This window comes from Bos javanicus, chromosome 2, assembly GCF_032452875.1.
Source record: "Bos javanicus breed banteng chromosome 2, ARS-OSU_banteng_1.0, whole genome shotgun sequence".
Lineage (NCBI taxonomy): Eukaryota > Metazoa > Chordata > Mammalia > Artiodactyla > Bovidae > Bos > Bos javanicus.
This window is the reverse complement of record NC_083869.1, coordinates 4,896,359-4,918,678: the sequence shown is the minus strand read 5'-3', so window position 1 is coordinate 4,918,678 and position 22,320 is coordinate 4,896,359. Positions and strand designations below refer to the sequence as shown.

Genomic DNA, 22,320 nt, shown 5'->3' with positions numbered 1-22,320 from the left:
GGCCCTGGCAGGACCGGGGGGGCCCCCGTGCAGGGGGGCTGGGTGCCCGTCCTCCTACACGTCGGCCCTGGGCTCTAGAGGATCCGGGGCAGCAATGCAGCCCCGGGGCCCCTCAGACCTCCTGGGCTTGGGCTGGCTCTGACCCACCCGCCTGCTGTGGCCACAGGACCTGCTCACCACCTACCCCTTCACCAAGATTGCCAGCTGGAGCAGCGGCAGCACCTACTTCCACATGGTGCTGGCGGGGCTGGGCCGGGGCAGCCGCCTGCTGTGTGAGACCTCTCTGGTGAGCTCCAGGCCTGAGGGGCCTTCCAAGTGCCCCAGGTCCCTTTTCCTAGCCCAGACACAAAGCGCCCAGAGGCTCTGGACACTAGGTTTCCCTCAGCCTGACCCCTGATGCCACCGGGTGAGTTGCTCATGGGAGGGCCCGGCTCCCACGCCTGGCAGGGACAGGCCAGGCTGGGCTGGTGGAGGACTCGACGGAGGTGCAGTGCGAGGAGGGCTGGGCATGTCACTCGGGGGCATCAAGGCCTGGCAGGGGCCTTTGTCGTCCCAGGAGGGATGAGTACTCAGGGCCCAGACACAGTCCTGCTTCTCTCTTTACCACGTCTGCCTGGGGTGTCACTGAGGCAGCTGGGCCCCCTAAGCCCTGGTCCACGCCCTGCCTAACTATAACCCACCTTTCCTTAACGCAGGGCTACAAGATGGATGACCTGCTGACCTCATATGTGCAGCAGCTGATAAGCGCCGTGAACCGGCAGCGGGCCCCCCGCGGCTCAGTCCCAAGCCACCCGTAGCAGCAGGGTCCTCTGGCCCACTCAGCCGCCCTCCCCAGTCAGGGGTCATTGTGGGGCTTACCCAGGGCCCTCCTCTGGGCCTGAGGCCTGCCCTCTCCCCAGAACACCCCCTCCCACCCTTTGGCACCCCAGTGGGTCCCTCCCCTGGGTGCTGACTATGAGGGGCAAAGGCAGGAGCCCAGGGCAGCACTGGGAGTGGTAGGCCTCCCAGCTGATGGGTGGATGATGGAGAGGACCCCCCTAGAAATGTTCAATAAACGTTCATGGAGCACTGGGGGGTGTGTGTCGATGAGAGAAGAGGGTTGCGGGTTAGATGGGCAGGAGATCCAGGAGGTGCTGGCCAGGAAAAGTTCCTTCTGCAAAAAGCAAAAAGCACTATGATCCCCTCAGGGACAAGGGAGGACAGCTTCATCCTCAAAGAATGACTTCCTTCATGTCTCACCCTTCTTTCCACTTCCTTCCCTTCCTGCTTCTCAGACTCCCTATGGGCCTTTGGCACACCTCTCCCCCGTCCCCAGCAGGACTCTGAGCATGGGAGGCTGCCGGGGGTTCTGCTGGAGGAGCTGTGGGCCCCTCTGCCCACACACAGGGCGGACCTGCATGCAGGGCTGTGGAGCCTGGGCTCGCCCTGGACCGCCCCAGCTGGCCTGTCCCCCAACTCCACCCACGGGGCCAGCCCTCAAGGACTGAGGGTCTCTGCTGAGCTTGTCTCCAGGCCCCGTTGCAGCCTGGCCCTGGGATGCCCGTCCAGTCTGGTCTTTGTCTTTCTCTCACTGAGGTAGCACGTCCACCCTGATGCCACAAACCACACAGGCCCTGCGGTGGTGTAAAGAAGCCTTCATTCATTGTGCGAGTGTAACATCCTTCCTGGAGGGCAGGAACGAACCACCCACTGGGGCCCACTGCCTCCTGGCTCCAGACTGCACCCAGGGAGTCAGCATGTGCCCCAGAGGCGGGGTGCGCCAGGCCCCTCCAGCTGCTGTGTGGGGTGAAGTGCAGGATGTGCCGGCCTGGTCTGGGTCCTGGGATCCTCCTTGACTGAGTGAGCACGTGGTGGGGATAGGACAGTTTACCGGAGGGCCCTCACCCACGTGGCCTAGGGCCCAGGGCGGCTGCCCGGCTGGGGGCTCCATCTGTGCCACGAGGGGCGGAGGCTGGCCACGCTGCCAGGAGGCCTCCTGCAGGGATGGGACAGGACAGGCCAGGGCAGGGCAGGCTGAGTCAGGTGGCACCGGCCCCTATCTGTTCCTGGCCCTGGAGGACCTTGGGCCGAAACTGCGGATGTGGGCCTGTCACAGGTTCACTACACCCAGGCCCCTGCCCCATGGCCTCGTGGGAGGAGGGAGAGAAGGGATGCTCGAAGGTGGCGGGGAGGAGGAGGGATGCTGAGCACAGAGACAGGAGCGAGATGCCGCAGGTTCAGGGAGCCCAAGTGCAGAGTGAAGCCTCAGGCAGCAGAGGAGCACCCAGCAGGAAGCAGCCAGGTGGGCGGGCCTCTCAGGCAGGGTGGAGGCCCGAGGACTTGGGCTGAGCCCTGCGGGCTGCCAGCTCCGATAGCTTCTTGAGCCGCTTCTTCAGCTCCAGCGGGAACTTCTCATAGCACCTCTTACACACGGGCTTCATGTCGAACTCCACAAACTTGTTCCTGGGGAGGACGGGCAGCGGTCAGGAGGGGTGGGGGTCTCCTCTGGGCCCGGAGCAGGCCGCCTCCCACACAGCAGCCTGTCCCCCGCCCTGGGCGTGACTTTGTGGCCAGAGGTCACGGTAGACCTCTGGAGGTAGGAGATGGGCCTCCAGGCCTCCCTTTCTGCCCAGAGACTTTTCTTGAATGCTGACACTCCAGAACCTTCCCTGCTGTCCTGGGAAACCAGGCTCCAGCTCCAGCTGTCCTGCCCCTTTCATTCTCCGAGGAGGTCTGCTTCCTTTGGCTCTGAGCGTGCTGCTCCGGGCTTTTCCTTCCCCAAAGTTCAGTGTGACTCTTCTTCCCACTGGGCCCTGAGGGTCCCTGGACCTCCCTGCTCGGGGTGGGGGCTGCCCCTGTGCCCACTGCATCCCCAGGGGCCGATGTCAGTGGGCGTTCAGGGTAAGGCCCAATGAAGGGGAGAAACCACGGAAAGCCAACTCCAACAGGAGACCCCAGCAGGCTCCAGGAGCGGGAAGGGGAGGAGAGGGGTGCTGTGTGGGTCTCCGCTGTGTGGCTCTCCGCTGTGTGGCTCCTCTCCCGCCCGGGGGCAGGGGGAGTGGGGGGGGCGGGGGACGAGAGTGGGGGCGGGGCGCGGGAGTGGGGGTGGGGCGGGGGCGGGGCGCGGGAGTGGGGGCGGGGCGGGGCGAGGCTGCGGTGGCAGGTGGGCACGCCACTTACTTCAGGGTGAGCCGGCTGTTGCAGGTGGAACAGGAGAAGCAGTGCACGCACCAGGCCTTGTTGAGGGCTGACACCACTGTGGGGGCAGATGCAGGCTCAGTGACCCCACAGGTCAGCCACAGGGCCCCCTGTGCGCAGGGAGGGGCAGCTGGGCACACAGCTGCAAGACCCACAAGCCCAGAGAGTGCGGGGGACAGGGGCTGGGGCAGGAAGTCGGCACAGGGACGGGGCGGGGGGTGGGGCGGGCCTCACCATCGCCCTCGATCACGTGGCTGCAGGTGTAGCAGACATCGCCAAAGAGCTGTGGACAGAGCAGGGGCTTAAACAGGCTGCTGGCATTCATGCCCCCGGCCCTGGGCCAGGGGTGTGGCCCCACCCCGCCCCAAAGGGCAGCTCCTGTCATCTGCCAGGGCCTCCCGGCCCTCCTAGGCCTCCCGGGCCTGAGGGCTGGTCAGAATCACCGCCCCTCCAGGAAACACAGGTGGAGGTGCTGCCCCCTCCGCCGCCCTGGTGTCCTGAGGGGCGCAGTCTGGGCGGTTTTTCTGGGCCTGGTAGGAGGGAGGGGGCCTGCCGCAGGTCACCCCGAGAGCCCAGGACTCCACATGCCATCTCACTCAGTCCCCACGACAGGCCTGGCCACAGGGCACATTTCCCAAACGGAGACACTGAGGTCACAGGGGCTGCCCAGGTCCCGAGACACTCAGCACACAGGCCTGTGGCACAGCCCCCACTCAGCACCCACCATGGGGGCTCCAAGGGGAGGAGGCTGCCCCATACCCTCTCCGGCCAGCCCGCCCTGACTGGCTCCCCGCAGCACCGCATCCCACTGCCCTGCCTCAAGCCGCACCTGGTTGTAGTGGGTCTCACAGTAGGCCAGGCCCTTCTTCTCATAATGCCGGTGCCCCAGGAACGGCTTCTCACACTTGGCGCAGACGAAGTGCTGGGGAGGGGGGCGAGGGGCAGGGATGGCAGAGTCGGAGCAGGAGCCACCTCCCCAGGAGACGGCAGTGACCCCAGGAGACAGCCCAGAGGCTGATGGGGTGGACCCACAGGAGGGCCGTGGGGCCGACACCTCCGTGAGCTGACCCTGCTCAGCAGACCTCATTCCTCGCTGCTAGGCACCCGCAGCCCAAGGGGTCAGGTGCTGGTGAGGTGCCTGGAGCACAGAGGGCTGCACTCCCGCAGACTCCTCTGTCTCTACAAGCCCAGAGTCACCGGACACGTCTTCCTACTCAGGGAGGCTTTTGGGTGTGATGACTCACCTTCCCATGGGAGGCTGGGGGCCAGGGGCCACATCAGGACCCTCACAGAGGGGCCACCCAAGGCAGAGCCTGTGGGACACAGAGCTGGCCTAGCCACGGGCTTGCATGCCTCTCTTCCAGATAGTGACTGTGAGTGCCAGAGCCCCCAGTGGAGCCCCCAGTGTGACCCAGTGGGACACACCTGACCATCTTGCCCGCAGGTGGGCTGAGCTCCCGTTTGCACAGTACACACAGCCACTTCCATCAACCACAATCCCACAGGGCGCCCCGGACCTGTGTCCCCAAGGCGTTCTCATGACTTTGGAATCTTCTAGAAGACCAGGAAAGGGAGGACGGGTGGGGGTGTCTCAGGACTTTGGAATCCTCTAGAAGGCCAGGAGGGAAAGGAAGATTGGGGGGTGGTGTGCCTGCTTGGCCATGCTTTGTGTGCCCAGGTCTCTGGGCCCCAGGGACTGACCTGTCCCCGTCCAGGGGCCAGGAAGGGCAGCACCCAAGAGGAAGGTCAGTTCTGGGAGCCGGCCGCACGGCCCAGGGCTGGGAGGGAGTGTGAGCGTGAGCCGGGGCCCCCACCTGCTGTCCACACCGGCCTCACTCACCTCCACATGCCACTGCTTGCCCAGTGCGTTGACCACCCGGCCCTCAATGGGCCGGCGGCAGGCCCCGCAGATGGGGACCCCCATCTTGTCATGGCAGGGCAGGCAGTAGAGCTCGCCCTTCAGCTCCCGGGCCTCTGCGGTCAGCTCCTTCCTGGAAGACAATGCAGAGCCCCCGGTAAGGGCGCTGCCCAGCTCCCGCCCCTGCAGACCCAAGGAAGCAGCTTCCGGACAGCCCCCAACTCCAGCTCTGTCCCTGCAGAGCCCCTCAGGCAGGCGGTGCTTTCATCTCTGCTCTCTTTGGAGACTTCCTGTGCCCCAGACACGCCCCGGGGCATGGGATTCCCGTTCAGCTTTCGCAGAAGGAGGCCTGTGTTTGGCACAGATCTGTTCTTGGCCCCTCCGCCCCTAGATCAGACTGGGCATCTGGGACAGACCCGAGGGGGGGCTCTGCAGCCTCTCCTTCCTCTCTCGTCCTTCGTGCAACTCTGAGTCTCCAGTCCTCCCTGAACGGAGCCCCAAAGAGAGGAGTCTCCTGCACGGTTGCCCCCGGGCCCCCATTCTACCTTCCCCTGCACCCCACTCTCCCGTCGCTCCTCTGCCCACCTGGTCCTCCTCTCCAGCCCCATAACTGCCCTGGGTGGCTGTCCCACCTCCACGCAGCTCTTGCCCTACCCGCAGTGGGTGCAGCTGAAGTGGTCAGGGTGGTAGGCGTCATTCTTGAACATGAGGGGCTGCTCGTCGATGACCAGGTGGCAGCGCTGACAGATGTACTTGCCCAGGCCCTTGGCCTTCTCGCGGTTGTGACAGGGTCGGCACAGGTGTCTGTGGGGAGTGAGGCAGGTGTGAGGAATACAGCCGCCCCTCCGCAGCACCCTCCCCCAGACAGCTGGGCCACCTCCCTGGAGAAGACATCCCTGAACACCCCAGACAAAGGTCTAGTCAAGGCTGTGGTTTTTCCAGTAGTTGTGTATGGACGTGAGAGTTGGACCATAAAGAAGGCTGAGCACTGTAGAATTGATGATTTCAAACTGTGGTATTGGAGAAGACTCTTCAGAGTCCCTTGGACTGCAAGGAGATCAAACCAGTCAACCCTAAAGAAAATCAATACATTGGAAGGGCTGATGCTGAAGCTGAAGCTCCAATACTTTGGCCACCTGATGCAAAAAGCTGACTCATTAGAAAAGACCCTGATGCTGGGAACAATTGAAGGCAGGAGGAGAAGGGGACGACAGAGGATGAGGTGGTTAGATGGCATCACCGACTCAATGGACATGAGTTTGAGCAGGCTCTGGGAGTTGGTGCAGGACAGGGAAGGCTGGCATGCTACAGTCCATGGGGTCACAAAGAGTCGGACACGACTGAGCGACTGAACAACAACACCCTCACCCCCACAGCCCGAACAAATGCCGGGAAGCCTTGGGGGTTCAGCCCAGTGGCCCAGAAAAGTCAGCCAACAATCCTGCTGCTGGGAAGGCCACAGGTGAGCCCTCTAACAGGAGCCTTGGCACAGGACAGAGCAGAAGGAGACACGGCAGCAAGCTGGAGCTGACGTCTTTGGACAGCAAGGCAAACGTGGTGTTTTTCTTCTTTATGCTTTTCCTGAACCTAGGACATCACGTGGACAAGAGCAGCTCAAAAATTCGCTTTATTTTTCAAATATCTTTGAACACATACGAGTAACTGTGCAGTGTGTTACCATCCCACTGTGCCCAGTCAAGGAGCCAAGGAGTGCCAGGCCCGTCGGGCACTCGGGGCCTGCTTCCTCAGGGGTCCTCCCAACAAAGAGGAACCCAGACGTCTACAGGCTCGCTCTGTCTCCAAAGACAAGCACGGTTGTGCCAGATGGAGGCCCCCAGACCTAGGAACTGTCATTACAGAGTCTTTTTTGTAAAGACCTCCGAGTAATTTCTGATGGTACTTTCTCCTCTGGGCGACAGCTGTGGTCTCTACTGAGAGAAATCAACATGGTTTCTGTCTCCTTGGGCCTCACAGGCAGCACGGATTTAGATTCAGGGTCCCTGGGCAAAGATGCATTCATACAAAGGCTGCAGTGCCCTGCTCCCGTCCCCCACCTGCCACCTGATCTGCCGGTGCTCTCGGCATCTGGGCCTTCCTGCCTCCCTTTTCCAGGCCCCCAACCCTCCCACCAGCCTCCTGCCCACCTGATACCAGCATTGGCCTCTTTTAGAGGCAGGTCAGGTAAAGAATCCACCTGCCAATGCAGGAGATGTAGAGGACTCGGGTTCGATCCCTGGGTTGGGGTGATCCCCTGGAGGAAGAAATGGCAACCCACTCCAGTATTCTTGCCTGGGAAACCCCATGGACACAGGAGCCTGGCAGGCTACAGAACATGGGATCGCCAAGAGTCTGATACAACTGAGCATCTGAGCACGCACAGGGAGTCTCCTTAAAAGATTAACTCTCAGATTCAGAGTCCTCTTAGCAGCAGGACAACATTCAACCCATATGGAAAGATTTTTGCCTCAAAGTTTACAGAAATGAGCGCAACTCCCCAAAATTTGGTTGCAACACCCTGTGCCCTTAAACACTGTCATCAATCATCCAACAACAGACATGTGCACTCAGGGAAGCCGGCCAGATTCCCGTGTTTCAAGCCACCATGAGCCAGTTCTCCTAGACAGCTACCTTGGGCCACAGTGGGGAGGGAGCCTCACACCCCACCAGCTCTGGAGCAAGACAGAACTGAGGAACCCCGCTCTCTCAGAGGAACCTCAGATGTGAAATATCTTTTCAACGGACCTGATCCCAGCACCAGATCTAAGGACAACCAGTAGAGTTTTTCCAAGGTAGAATGAAGATGGAACCTAGGAATTCTACCATTGAGGTGCAACAGAAGAAGAGAACAAAACAACACACACACACGTGCAGCCTAAGTTTTAGAGCGACACATGCTTGAGTCCAAATCCTGGCTCACTGGTTTGTGGTTGGCCAGTCAGGTCACCTCTCTGAGCCTCAGTTTCCTCGTCTGTAAAATGGGCAGTAATCCCAAGTGCACAGGACTGCATGAAAGAAGACATTTCAGAGAGTACTTGTGGGAGGTTCCTCCCAGTGATAGCATGTACATCTTTAAACATCTTAACTAAAAAGTTGTAAAGTGTTTTGAAACAAGTAATAGTGGTCTGGTGACCTGTGCTACTGGGTGTATCATTTTGGGAAAGACAGAGAGAACCAACTTTGTTGGAGTAGCCATTGGTGACATGCAAACAGCCACCCCCCAGACTCCCAGGAGGAGCCTTGGGGGAGCAGCACGGGGCAGGCAGCAGTGGCTCTGTTCCCAGGCCTCCTGTCCAGAGGAGGAGCCTGCACAGACGAGGGCCAGGCCTCCGGGTCCCCACAGGCACAGACAGCGCCCCATTATGAGGCAGCCTGCAGCTGGGCCCTGCTGGAGATAAAGGCCATGATTTATTCCGCACACCCAAAGGGGGCCTCATTATACAGGGCAGGACACAAGGACCCTACAGCAAGTGTCCTGAAAGAATCCCCTCTCGTTTGACCAAACAAGACTCCTCGGCCTCCCACCCTTCCCCATTCACAAGACCCCCCCCCCCCCCCCCGCCGATGGCCAGTGCAGGCTTGGGTGCCCAGGCCCGTTGTCATGGCAACCAGCCCCTCCCAGGCCCCCTCCCCTTGATAGGAAATTACCCTGTTCTGAAACGTCCTGTTGTCTGTCGGTCCCAGCCAAGCCCCCCACCCAGCCGGCGCCCACTCCACGGCTTCGCAGACAGTCACACGCAGACAGTCACACACTCGGCCTCTGTGATGCTCGGCGGCCCAGCTGGGGGGCGGGGGGGTGCTGGGACACACTGGAATATTCACAGCCCAGCGGCAGCAGAGGCAGCCAGAGGAGTGGCCCACCACACAGGGGACCCCTCAGGAATGAAGCAGCCTTTCAGGGCCCGAGGGGGTGCAGCCTCCCCGTCTCTCCTTAAATAGCCAGCCGGCCTCTACCACGGCCGCACGGAGCCACCACCCACCCACAGGCCGCAGCCCACCTGCTGCCCCAGACCTGCTGTGAGAGGTAAGGGCAGGGCTGGGGAGCGGGACAAGGGGGTGCGGGGCAAGCGCGGGCCCAGCAGAGCAGGGCCATCTCTGCCATCTCGCTTCAACCTATTTACCGAGGCCTCCCTGGTTTGAATTAGAGCAGCCCATGGGCGGTGCTCCTGTCTCACTATGGGGGCTTTTAAAAGAAGAGTGGGTGCCCAGTCTGTGGCCCCATGGCTGCAGCGATGCCCCTACACTCTTCTCCTCTAGCCAGGGCACCTGGAGGGGCCCAACGAGGAGGCAGGAGGGACAGGTGCCGGCAACACCAAGAGACCTCCTGCCACCTCAGCCTCCTCCCACTACACACCCGCCCATGTTCCCTCACAGAGGCCGAGCCCTGCACCTGCTCCGTGGTCGGGGGCCCCACGCCCCCCAGCCGCCCTGCCCCGAGCAGAGTGAGACGTCGAGAGACAGTGAGAGCAGGCATTTCTAGGGACACGTGGAGAGGAGCAGGAGCCCCCCCAGACCTACTCCAAAACCAGCACCAAAACTCGTAACACAGGGGCAGGGTGGAGAAAACGCAACAGACCTCACACAAGCCTGAAAGCATTCTGAAATCAAGTCTGCACCCAAAGAGAGCACGGGGCATGCGGCCTAGTGGTGGGACTCAGAAGGCCTGGGCAAGAGCAGAAAGCCAGGTGCCAGGCAGCCCACGGGTGCCACCTGCGCACACACAGGGCCCCACGCTCAGGCCACTGCTCTACTGTCACCATCTGGAAAGCCTTGCTTCTTGAACAAAGGGTGGTGCAGACTGTGTCGCTGTGCCTGGGGCCAGGCCCGCGGGGGAGGCACTGAGCCTGGGAGGCAGCTCCACACCAGCCCTGGCAGCAGGGACCCATCAGCCCCTGGAGGAAAAGCAGGCAGAGGTGTTGGCTGTCCCTGCTGGGTCTTCCGGATCTGGCTTCCTACCCCTGGGCTGTTGCCCTGGCCAAACGACCCTGGGCAAGTTAGCTGATGCTGAGCCTCCATTTGTAAAATGAGCCTCCTCATCTGTAAAATGAGGCAGTGGACATCTGCCCCTGAGGACTGGTGGGCAGTGCCCAGGCAGGCCTGCCTCGCACAGGCAGAGAAGATGGTCAGTACCTGTGAGCAGACCTCACGGAGGGGCTGGGTGATGACTGTACCACCAGGGGGGTGGGCAGAGTCTGGGCCTCAGAGCAGCCCAGAGTGGAGGGTACCCAGCTCAGCCCCTCCCCATCCCCATCAAGACCCCTCCCTCACTTGGCCTCCAGGCCTCCCCCACTTCCCCCACTGCCTCAGGTCACACACACTTGGGAGCAACAAGAAATAATCTCTGTATTAGAAATTTAGGGAACCTGAACCACTCTGGGTCCAGGAGAGATTTGGGCAAGGGGACATCCCTGGATCTCTCCAATAATCAAAACGTGATGTGATCAGGCGAGCGTCTCCGCTGGCTTGAGAATGACTGGCCAGATGCTCACCACCCCTGACTTCCTCCTGCTCAGCCACCTGTGGGGCAGCGGGGGTGCCAGGGGTGCCCAGGGACCCCAGTGGTGGTTGATGAGGCATGAAGCGGAGGGTCAAGCTGCTGCCTGGCCTGACAGCTCCTCGCTACCCACACTGCCCTCCTGCCCTCCTAGCTGCCAGAGTCTGAACCGCTGGCCCTGCTCCGTCTACTTCGGGAACCCACACCTGGGGATGGCGCCCAGCCTCATACTCAGGGACTGCCAGCGCTAACGTCCCCGTGCTCCCGGAGCACTTGCCAGCCCCCGCCAGGACTATTATCTTGGTCATTAAAAGGAGAGGACCCGAGGACAGGAGGAGTTTACAGAGAACTTGCTCCAGGTCCCCTGTGGCTTGTGTGTGCAACTGCTGCTCCCGCTCCATCCCCGCTGCTCCTGTGAGCCCCTCTCCTGCCCCCTCTGTGGCCCACAGGCAGGGAGTGTGGCTGCTGAGAGGCAGGGTTCAGGGGAGCCCCTGAAGTTGCACTGTAGGCAGAGGTGCCCTGAGAAGAAACGGGCAGCTGCCCCCCCCAAGCCCACGTGGAGCTGCGGGCTGCGTGCCGTCTGGCCTTCTCCTGCTCACACCTGTCCAAGGCCTGGGGGAGGCAGGGCGTTTGGACCTTTCCTCTCCTTTGTGAATCTCCTGAGTCGACCAAAATCAACATGGGAAATCTGTCACTCTGTCTGTTGGGGAGGGACCACCGGTGACCCACTCAGAACTGGGGTCACCAGACAGAAACGGTTTGTTTCCAAGGTCAGGAGGGCTCCGAGCCACGCCCCCTGGTTTATGCTGAGGGTAAACCAGGTGGGCAAGGCTGGGCAGAGACAGGCTGCCTCCCTGGGTCCTGGCCTCTCTGGGGCTGCAGATCTTGGCCAGAAAACCACGGCCAGTCTCTCCACCTCTGGGACATATGGCTCTTCCTCTCCTGGAAAAGAATCTGCCTCCTGATAGTTAAAGCGACCCCATGGACTGTAGCTTATGAGCTTCCTCCATCCATGGAATTTTCCAGAAAAGAATACTGGAATGGGTTGCTATTTCCTTCTCCAGGGGATCTTCCCCACCCAGGGATCGAACCCGGGTCTCCCGCATTGCAAGCAGATACTTCTACTGTCTGAGCCACCAGGGAAGCTCTAGTTAAACTACTCCAGGTAGTAAAATACCCAATGCAGGCCTGGACCCACAGGCACAAGTCTAAGACACTTGTCTTTCTAAGACACAAGTCTCCGCCCACTAATATGCCCAAAGCAGGGCTGGTGGCTGAGTTCAAAAAGCTCACGACCTTGGCTGCTGGCCTGGACGGCCTTCGGGTGCTGTAGACAGAGCAGGACACTGCATTGCTCATGAGGCCCTCCCGTGGCTGGTGCTGGGAGCATGGGGGACCTAGTGGACAGGCGGGTCAGGGAGGCTGAGCAGGGCTCACCTGATGCTGAGGAGGCGTTGGCCAAGCCCCCCGCACTGGGCTCTCAGGCCTAAGTGCCCCACCCACAAGAAGCAGGGCTCAGGGGACTCATGCACCCCATCGGTTAGACAGCACACAGGGGAGAGAGACAGAAGATGCGGGCCCCTCCCTCAGCCCTCACACCCCCCAGGGCCTCAGACAGACAGACAGGCCACCATGCTCTCTCTCCCTGCGGTGCTGACTCTATCCCCTAGGTCTGAGAGGTGGCTTTCAGGAACACCAGGGCTCTGCCCAGAGCTCTCCATGCTCTACAGGGACACGGCCGCACAGTGGGGAGCTGACCCCAGCATTAGTTTGGCACCCAGGCCCTGGTTTTGGTTTTGCTTTCTGCAGCCTTCCAAAGCAGGGGGTGCAGGTTCGATCCCTGGTCAGGGAGCTAAGACATGCCTTGAGGTTAAAAAAAAAAAAAATCAAAACATAAAACAGAAAGGGTTTCATCCCTGGGTGGGGAAGAACTCTTGGAGAAGGGCATGGTAACCCACTCCAATATTGCCCGGAGAATTCCATGGACAGAGGCTACAGTCCATGGGATCGCAAAGAGTCTGACACGACTGTGACACTTGCCCACCCCCAGCTGGACACAGGAGGTGCTCTGTAGCCCCTGAGGCAATGCTGAGCATGGAACAGCCTATTAAGGGGTTAGGGGTCGGCAGGTACTAAAGGCTTCCAAGAGCTCATGTCTACAGAGGGTGATGCCTCGCTTGTCCCAGGCTCTCTGAAGCTGGGGTGTCTGCTTGTTCCCTCCAGGCTCAGTGCCTCTGCCTCTGGCTGAAGCATGAATGGCCTCAAGGTGGCCTCCCCAGGGCTACTGGCCAACTCCTCCCTGGCCCCTATGGAGCAATGCGGCCAAGAGACGCCCCTGGAGAACGTCCTCTTCGCCTCTTTCTACCTCTTGGATTTCATCCTCGCTTTTGTGGGCAACGCCCTGGCCCTGTGGCTCTTCATCCGGGATCACAAGTCCGGCACCCCGGCCAACGTGTTCCTGATGCACCTGGCCGTGGCCGACCTGTCCTGCGTGCTGGTCCTCCCCACCCGCCTGGTCTACCACTTCTCAGGGAGTCACTGGCCGTTCGGGGAGATCCCATGCCGGCTCACGGGTTTCCTCTTCTACCTCAACATGTATGCCAGCATTTACTTCCTCACCTGCATCAGCGCCGACCGCTTCCTGGCCATAGTGCACCCTGTCAAGTCCCTCAAGCTCCGCAGGCCGCTCCACGCCCACCTGGCCTGCGCCTTCCTCTGGGTGGTGGTGGCCGTGGCCATGGCCCCGCTGCTGGTGAGCCCGCAGACCGTGCGGACCAACAACACGGTGGTCTGCCTGCAGCTGTACAGGGAAAAGGCCTCCCAGCATGCCCTGGCGTCCCTGGCTGTGGCCTTCACCTTCCCGTTCGTCACCACCGTCACCTGCTACCTGCTGATCATCCGCAGCCTGCGGCAGGGCCCACGCGTGGAGCGGCGCCTCAAAAACAAGGCGGTGCGCATGATCGCGGCGGTGCTGGCCATCTTCCTGATCTGCTTCGTGCCGTATCACGTCCACCGCTCCATCTACGTGCTGCGCTACCGCGGCCACCGCACCTCGTGCGCCGCCCAGCGCGCGCTGGCGCTCGGCAACCGCATCACCTCCTGCCTCACCAGCCTCAACGGCGCGCTCGACCCCGTCATGTACTTCTTCGTGGCCGAGAAGTTCCGAGATGCCCTGTGCAGCCTGTTGTGTGGCAAGCGGCTCCCAGGGCCGCCGCCCAGTGCCGACGGGAGGACCAACGAGAGCTCGCTGAGCGCCAGGTCGGAGCTGTGAGCCTGGGCCCCGCCCCCTCCCCAACCCCACAAGGACCACCCCGCAGACTCACCGAGGAGGAGCCCACCTCCTCTGAGAAAAGAAACCGAAACCTCGGCCGGTCACCATCACCTGCTCCAGGTCCGAACTCATCACCCAGCGCCGAGTTCTGTCTTGGCTGTCAGCAGATCCCTGGCGAGGCAGCACCAAAGCGCCCAGACAGCCGCTCCTCTGCGGGGACTGGGCTGACCCTGCTCATTCACAGCCACGAGACACTCAGTGACTTGGACCCCGCCCCGCCTCCCCCGGTGAGGGGCAAGGAGGCCAGAGGAACATTTCTGAACAATGAGCGTCTTTCTTTCCCAAGTGCCCTCTGCGAGGCTCTGGGCCTCCTCACAGTAGAAACACATGCCTGCGAAGCTTGGCAGAGAGAACTCAGGAGACAGGGGAACGGCCTGCCAGAAGAGGGGGCACGGGTGGGGACGGCGCTCGGTGGAGGGTCAGGAGAAGGTGTCTAGAGATTTCCTCTCAAGTGCAAGGTGCTTTGAGTTCCCTTTGTGCCCCCTTTCCCAAAGGCCCCTGTGTTTAGGGGACACAGGCAGTACATGAGAGCCGAACACTCTAAGCACGTTTCAGGGTGATCTGCAGGTGACGTCCAGCAACACAGGGCCTGTGGGTCCCTCCTGCCACACACAGACCTGCATGTGCCGACAATCCCCAGTGCTTCTCAGCAGCTGCCCTGTCCCTCCTGAGTCCTGGGCGAGCACAGACTATGGGGCGCCATCACGGGAAGCCCAGCTTCGTCACTGCCGGCTGTGGGGGGCACGCAGACTGGCCCACGAATCTATCTCCCCCTAACCCAGACCCAGCAGGGGCAGGGTCCCACTCCTCCCCAAGAGGTCTTCGCCTGGCTGGCCAAGCTGTGAGGTGTTTTGCTTAGAGGGTGGCCTGTATGCCCCTCACGGGTTCTTTTATGGACTTGGTTATACTGATCATAAGGGCTTCCCTGGTGGCTCAGTTGGTTAAGAATCTGCTTGCAATGCAGGAGACTGCCTGCAATGTAGGAGACCTGCATTTGATTCCTGGGTCAGGAAGATCCTCTGGAGAAGGAAATGGCAACCCGCTCCAGGATTCTTGCCTGAGAAGTCCCATGGACAGAGGATCCTGGCAGGCTACAGTCCAGGTCACAAAGAGTTGGATACGACTGAAGCAACTTAGCATGCACGCATACTGATCATAAACATAACTGTACTTTAATAACTGAAAGTTATTCTGTTTGGTTAATGCAACTCCCTCCCCAGAACTTCTCTCCCTTTCGACCCAAGAACGGCAAAGTGGCGGCGCAGGCAGCAGTGTGCACTGTGGTTCTGGTGGCGCCACAGCCGGCCCGCCCCGCACAGACGCTGACGTTCTGCCTTGTGGGCTTCAGGGTGCCCCACCTGCCTGTCACCACAGCAATACTTTACTTTCCTGAACAAGTCCAGCCTCTTCTGGATTTTTCCAGCAAACACTAGAGTAGGAGTCCCAGCGTGAGCTGCAGCTTAGGCCCACGCTCGGGGACCCTGCTGCACTGTCTGCCCCTCAAGGCCACTCATATCAGCACTCAACACTCAGGTTCCTAGTGAGCACCCTGCAGACACCAGGATGAACAACACATGTCTCTGGAGGAGCAGACAGACGGACAAGGTCACTACAGCAGCGTTAGGAAGTGGGGCTCCAACAGGGCCGGAGATGGTGCCCAGCGCCCAGATAAGGGAGGAAGCGGGGGGCAGACAGACAACTGAGGTGTTGCTAGCAAGGCAGGTGTGTGCTTCTGTGAGGCCTGACTGCCAGCAGAGGAGAAACTCAAAGTTGGCTTGTTGGGTTCTATGGCATTTGGGATGCCTGCCAGACACTGTGGAGATGGCATGTGGGCAATGGGGTATTCCGAGGGAGAGGTCTAGGGTAGAGGCCTACATCTGGATTACCCAGCACAGATATGCCATTTGGGCCAAATGCAAAGCCCCAAAGGAGCCCGCCATAGAGAGACGGGTGGAAAAAGGGGAACCGGGACAGCACAGCCATGCGTAGGAGACCCCATGGGTTCCTGGGCACCCGGAGAGAAGTGGGAAGGGCAGTGCAGGCTGCGGGAGCCCTGAGCAGCTTGGGCGGGGGGAGGAGGTGGAGGAACCGGCTGGGCACTGGGAAGGGCTGCAGGGAGTCGCTGTGCAGTGAAGGCTGACAGGGTGCCTTGAACCAGGGGCCACCTCGCCTGAGCCATTAGAAAGGGACCAGAGAGGTCCAGAGCTGTGAGCCCCGCTGGAGGAGCGGGAAGTGAGCAGGCCTTTGGGTGCAGGGACACGGCCTCTGCTGCGACAAGGGAGGGAAACACAGGTGCAGGGCAGGGGAGGGCAGGGCAGGGCAGGGGGAAGGGAGGTCCTGGCTGCGGGGGTGGGGTGCAGGGACAGTGAGGGGAGGGGAGGAAGAGGAGAAAGAGCAGGTCTTCGTGGAAGGTGACAGTTTAGCCTGCTAAGGGAACCCGGGCCTGAAGTTTGGAGCACCGCTGGGCCCCAACTGAGTGCTTTTCTCCCAGCAGCCCCCGTGGGGTCTGAGGACGGGGGACGGCTGCAGCCTGGGTGGCCAGGCAGGCAGGAGCTTAACTCACAACTCCTTATTCTCACACTGCACCAACAGCTCCGGCTTCGGCTGCCTGCCTGCTGGCTGTCTACCGTCAGCCTGCTCCAGGAAGCAGCCCTGAGCCTGGGGCAGCCCCGATTCCTGACCCCTCACTCTCCAGCCTCCGTCGTCACCCGTAAACCAGAGAGAGTTCTCCTGCCCGCCTCACAGGGACGGCGGGGGTGGCAGCCCCACTGGCAGCCCGAGGCGCCTGGACCAGGCCTGGGCCTGTGGTGAGGCCCGTCTCACCTGCCTGCGTTCTTCACAAAGCCCAGGTCAGCCAGCTCCACGTCGCACAGCTCACAGCGGAAGCATCCAGGGTGCCAGTTGTTGTTCATGGCCTTGATGACATGGCCAATGATGAATTCGCCTGGAGGAGAGATGTCCCTGCTGGCCTTGTGCCCTCCCCCTCCAGAGTTCCTGCACTGGAGCCCGCCCGGCTCTGCCTGGCCCCAGGGCACCGCTCCCAGAGCTTGGGAAGGTGATGAGCACAGGGGCCCGAAGGCCAGTGCTCAGACAGGGCCCCCTACTCTCGCATCCCCACTTCCCAGGCATCGTGGAAGCCTTACCGCAGGACCCGCAGCACGGAGCAAACAGCATCTGGAAGTCGTGCTCGCAGTACTTCCGACCTTCGAACTGCAAATGGGGCCAGCAGAGAAAGGACAAGGAAGGCGCTGTCATTTTCTGAGCTGCACCGGTCGGTGGGGTGAGGACCTGCCCTCGGGGAGGCTGGATGAGCACCCCATTTTGTATACCTGCCACCACCACAGGAAGCAAGGGTGGGGACTTCCTGAAGGAGGTGATAAGGAGTGGAAAGACAGAAGGGGAGGAGGGTACTAAGAAGAGGGATTTCCACACAGGGAGCAGTCAGTGCAAGGCCTGAGGGCGGGACGGGATTGGCCTGTTTGACTTGGGGAGAGTGCAAAGTGAGGGACCTCGAGGAAGCTGGCAACTCGGCAAGGCTGGCCCCTCAGAGGGCCACCGCTGTTTGCTGAAGATCTTGGCCTTGCTCGTCCCAGGGGCAGGCTGCGGGCTGGGGGTGGATGTTTATGCTGGGAAGCCCAGGGATCAAGGCTGAATTCTGTGTGTCCCTTGGCCCTGTTTCGTGTGTGAGAGGTACACTCCCCAGGGCCCACAAAAAATGTAGGGAAGGGACCCAGAAGAAGAGGCACAGGAATGGGGTGCGCCAGAGCACCCCGAGCCCTGCACGCTGTCCCCATCTGTCTGGGCAAGGCAACACCTGCCTCTGCCTTTCCGCCCTTGACAATTTTATTTGGGTGTCCCTGTTCCCTGAGAGTGTCTTGTTAAGCTGCACCTGGCTAGAGCCCTACCCAGCAGGGGCAGCGGGAATCTAAATCATCATAGGCACATCCACAGAGCCCGGTACCACTCCACCCCTTTACCCCACCTCCACCACTGGCCAGCAATTCTCAGGAGGCACCGTGGGGAACGGCAGCTCCTGTTCAGTCAGGCAGATCACACACTGTCTGTCGGCCAGTCCCCTCAGCTTCAAAATCTAGCCAGCCTCTGAGCATTGCCGTGGTGTGCCTATAAACGCTTAACAGGCAGCCCTGAGGCAGCCTGGCAGCATTTGCCAATTTCTGTGGTGTAAATAGTCCCACCGTGGTCAGTTTGAAGCTACCAAAATGACGCTGACATGGAATTGAGAAGAGATGTCAGTAGCCACCACGGTACTGCGTTTCCAGCCCCCAAACACAATAACAGGTAGTGAAATGTAATAAAACAGTTAGGAAGTGATGAGTTTTGAGTATCTGCTATTTTTGTCTTTAATAAAATTTTATCTCATTGTATATATACATCATTTAACTTTTAATAATGACTGTATTTAGCAACCAGCCTGCAGGATTGCTGAAAATTTAACCATCTGCTCTTGGGACCGAGGGCAGCTCAGCCTAGGTCCCTTGCCTTCCATCTGGATTACCAAAGAAATAACTGGCTTCTGGCCCTCCTACAGCTCCAAAACCCACACGCCCCAACCTCAGGGCCTTTGCACTTGCTGTGCCCTCTGCTGAGAGCTCTTCCTGTAGGTGCACACACGCTCCCTCACCTCCTTTAGGCCTGCTCAAACGTTACCTCCCTGCTCAGGCCCCCACCCCCAGGATTCCTCATAACCTGAGCACTTAGCAGCATCAGGTGTATGTTGGTTGTGTTTACTGTCGGACCCCAGGGCCTCCCAGATGACAGGATGAACGGTGACTCCTTCAGCACCACGCACACCAGGAGAGCACCATTCACAGAGGTGAGGGCTGGGCCCCCGCGGGGTGGCCAGCAAGGTTCTGGGCTGGCAGGAGCACCACCGGCTCACGGCCCGGCACGTCTACCAGTCTGTCATTGGAGGGCCGTGGCCAGGCGAGGCCCGCAGGCTGCCAGAGGGCAGACCCTGAGCTGGGTCAGGGGCTTGGGCTCCGGGAAGCAGAGGCAAGGGTTAGGGAGCACGCTCACCTCGTAAAAGAGCCCCTCGGGGAAGGGCCGGAAGCACTGTGCGCACACGAAGCAGTGCTCGTGGTACAGTTCCCCGTTGCTGTTGACGATCCGCTCGGCAGGGGCGAAGCGTGCCTGGCAGCGCTGGCACACGGCGTTGGCCAAGGCGTTGGACATGTTGCTGGGCAGGAAAAAGGAAGAAGTCAGGACCTGCGGGCCACATTCAAGGGACACGCTTTCTGGGGCAGAGGACAGCACCATCCCCACCGCAGGCTGGCCTTGGCGCCCTGGAGACTCAGTCACGCAGTCGGTCCACACTGCCCTGCACCGGCTGGGGTCACCCCGGGTGGCTGTCTACACCCCATCCCTGTAGCCACCGTGTGCCAAGGATACACCAGGTGCCAGTGTGTGCCAGGATGCAGTAGCCTTCCCCGATGACAACCCTGCGAGCCCTGCATAGCGTGTCCAGCTCACAGACGGACGAGCGGACACCTGGAGAGAGTGACCCCCCCGGGCCACAGTGGGCAGAGGCAAAGCCCCTCACCCTGGAGCCCCGTCTCTCCCTATACCCTGCAGCCCCCAGTGCCCTTCATGGAGGGTCAGGCGCAGGTCAGGCCACCGCTGGGCTCATGCCAGCCAGAGCAGTCAGGGCTCCAGTCCGGGCCCTCACTCGTGGTGCAGCCAGGGCTGGCCCTTGTGCTCCAAGCCCAGGCTCCCAGCCACAGAAGGACCCTAATCATGGCCATGAGCGCGTGTTCTGGCCTTTTGATGGCGGACATACAAGCTCTCTATGGGGTGCGCGGCCCACTGTAAGCTTGCAGAGGACAGTGTTGTGGTTGTCATTGTCACTGACCTGGCCCCCAAGCTACTCAGTCGTGGAGCTGGGCCATCTCTCAGGGCATCAGGGACACCCGGGCACCCTCCTGCACCTCCTGTCTCCTACTCAGGGAACCAGAGTGTCTCGGGTACAAAGCATCATCCAGGGACAGGGGAGCAGCCTGGGATTCACATACATATTTCATCCCTGAGGTCACCCTGCTTTTCTAAGGCTCAGAGAGATTGAGTAACTTGAGCAAACTCACAGAGCAGATGACAAAGTCCAAATGTGAACTCAGGTTGGACCGAGTTCAATGGCTCTTTCCCCTGCACCACGAGTTAGATTCATCCCTGCCCCACCCGCCTCCAAACACAAAACCACCCTACCACGGAGAAGGTGAGACTATGAATATTTGGGAATGGGAGCAGGATGGGAAGCGGGCAACTGCTGTCCCTAGGGCAAGTGATGGCTGTCCTTATGGGAGGCGTGAAAGCCAAACTGAACTCCAGGGGAAATCGCTACAGAGACACACGCTGGCTCCAGCCTAGGGCCCCATCTCAGAGAGGAGGACAAACCTTGCGGTCAGCCACAAGAGCCTCTACAAATTCCCAGCACCCTAATGCCCGCGACCTTGACTACAAGGCGGCAAACAGACTTTGTCTCTTGTCAGCTCCAGTGGATTGTGGTGGCTGCCTGGAAGGGTGGGCGCAGAAGGGAGGTCAGGCTCAGCGACGAGAGACGCAACCAATCGGCGTGTCATGTAGACTCGTGCAGTGGTGCTCGGCCCATCTTTGGAGGACGTCTTTCCAGCCTGTTCTGCCTCCCGCCATGCTGAACCCCAGCCTTCTCTCAGGGCTACAGCGCCATGAGAAGTCTCAAGTGACACTGCTCGTGCTGGAGTCCCCTGGCAGGATGAGCCCGGGAGGCAGGCTAGGGCTCTGCCTCTCAGGTGGGGGCTGTGGACAGTGGATCTAGCAGAAGGTGCTGCCACAGACACAGAAGGGGAGCTGGGCTGGGGCACCCAGGTAGGACTTCCTCTCTGCTCTGCCAGAGGAGCCCTCATGGCAGGCAAAGGGCCAGAATGCTCTTCAGCAAGCCCTGTCAGGCAAGCAGACCTCCACCTGCCCTCAGGCATCCCTGGGGGACCAAAGCCACCTCCCATGTCCACATTAAGGCCAAAGGGGTGAGGAAGCAGGACAGACGCAGGAGGGGTTGGGCAGAGCCCAAGTCGACAGGGAGGCTCTGCACGCAGCGGCCACCACCTTCCTTTCTGGCTCACTGCTGGTCACCATGTAGAGGAACAGACAGGACAGGGACTGATCACCCAGGCCCTCAGGAGCTGGGCTGGACTCTCAACACAGGCACAGTTTCCTGTCCCAAGGTCACCGTGAACCTGGAGGCCTTGTCCTCCCAAAACACACACCCAAGGTAGCTGGGAGGAAGTTCCAATGCCTGGCCATGAACAAGACCTTGGCGGGTCTTGGAGAAATCAGAAATCAACAGGAAATCCTGTGACTCTGGGCCTGGAATTCCCCACCCAAAGAACCCAGAAAATGCAGCCAAAACACGTATTCAAGTCCAGCCCCAGGCTTTCAGATTGTTCCAGACGTCTGGACCCTGACCGAGTGAGAGTGCAGCAGGCCCATTGTCAGTTTGCCCCTACAGAGCCCCAGCCTTACCCCAGGGCAGACATTCGGAGACAGCATCTCCACGTGATGGCCATAGCAGCTGGCCCCTAAGAGAGCGGCTGGCTCTGCACTCTGCCTGGGTCCAGCTCCCTGGCTGGGGCCCTAGGAGGCTCAGATCAACAATTTTGCCATCTGTCCCCTACACGCCTCTCAGGTAGGTGGGGAATGGGGGAGACCACCTACCTCCCGCCCCGCTGGTGGCCCCAGCCCAAGTCTTGGTCAGTAGCACCCCCAATGGCACTTCCATGTCTGCATCCCCATGGTCCTTGCTTGGGAACACAGTACTCCAACCCACTGACCAAAGACGGGGGATGTACAGACAAGCCCATGTGCCCGATAACTGGATCACAGCCCCATAAGAGACGATGCCAGCTGCAGGAGGCAGCCGCTCCAGGCTCAACTTTTTGTGTTTAAGGCCTGACAGCTCTAGCCACCAGTTGTGCCCCTGGAGAAAGGTACCAGCTCCCTGGGGCCTCGTTTCCTCATCCGCAAGGAGGTGGCCAGAGGAGCAGGAACTGCCACTCAGAACTGAAGTAAAGAACTTGCTGCCTACAGCAGACAGCACGCGGAGCACAGGGCCAGACAGGCCAAGCGCTGGATAAAAGAGCTGTTGTTTCCAGCAGCCCAGGGACCTCCCGCCCAGCCCAGCAGTGCTCCCTGCAAGACGGCAAAGGGGGGAGGAAGGGATTCCATGTCCTCCTTCACATTCTGCCCGAGAACGGGGAGCGCAGTCTGCCCAGTTAACATCAGGGAGACACCACCGCCCCACCAGCACCTAGAAGCCAAACCCCATTGCTGGGGGCGGGGGGCGGGGGGCAGGCGTGGAGACTCACCCACAGATGTGCACACTGCCTGAGACGAGCTGGGGCAGCCAGTGGGGCCAGAGGTAGGTGGTCACCCCACCCTGTCCCCCTCTCCAACCCTCCCCAGCATCCCCAAATA

At 60.6% G+C, this 22,320-nt stretch overlaps 3 protein-coding genes across 9 annotated transcripts in view; 2 read left to right on the top strand and 1 right to left on the bottom strand.

Annotated features, from left to right (window-relative positions):
• Positions 1-1,068, top strand: part of MYO7B (myosin VIIB) — a 102,607-nt gene extending 101,539 nt beyond the window's left edge. For 2 of the 5 annotated variants that reach the window (XM_061432130.1, XM_061432114.1), the window contains 2 exons: positions 167-286; positions 696-1,068. In XM_061432130.1, the coding sequence (XP_061288114.1) occupies positions 167-286; positions 696-797 (222 nt within the window). In that variant the 3' untranslated portion in view covers positions 798-1,068. Of the gene's footprint in view, positions 1-166 lie in introns of all 5 variants that reach the window. The other 3 variants (XM_061432122.1, XM_061432105.1, XM_061432138.1) reach the window with 2 other exon arrangements.
• Positions 1,069-1,619: 551 nt separating this feature from the next.
• The window catches only part of LIMS2 (LIM zinc finger domain containing 2), a 43,821-nt gene continuing 23,120 nt past the window's right edge, over positions 1,620-22,320 (bottom strand). For all 3 annotated transcript variants that reach the window (XM_061432171.1, XM_061432160.1, XM_061432150.1), the window contains exons 2-10: positions 18,895-19,054; positions 17,001-17,067; positions 16,681-16,801; positions 5,690-5,839; positions 5,018-5,168; positions 4,007-4,099; positions 3,412-3,460; positions 3,160-3,235; positions 1,620-2,442 (exon numbers count right to left, since the gene is read on the bottom strand). In XM_061432171.1, coding sequence (XP_061288155.1) covers positions 2,295-2,442; positions 3,160-3,235; positions 3,412-3,460; positions 4,007-4,099; positions 5,018-5,168; positions 5,690-5,839; positions 16,681-16,801; positions 17,001-17,067; positions 18,895-19,050 — 1,011 coding nt within the window. In that variant the 5' untranslated portion in view covers positions 19,051-19,054 and the 3' untranslated portion in view covers positions 1,620-2,294. The remainder of the gene's footprint in view (positions 2,443-3,159; positions 3,236-3,411; positions 3,461-4,006; positions 4,100-5,017; positions 5,169-5,689; positions 5,840-16,680; positions 16,802-17,000; positions 17,068-18,894; positions 19,055-22,320) is intronic.
• Positions 8,776-18,242, top strand: GPR17 (G protein-coupled receptor 17). Its single transcript, XM_061432182.1, has 2 exons — positions 8,776-9,056; positions 12,750-18,242. The coding sequence occupies exon 2, from the start codon at positions 12,778-12,780 to the stop codon at positions 13,795-13,797; it is 1,020 nt and encodes a 339-aa protein (XP_061288166.1). The 5' UTR covers positions 8,776-9,056; positions 12,750-12,777; the 3' UTR covers positions 13,798-18,242.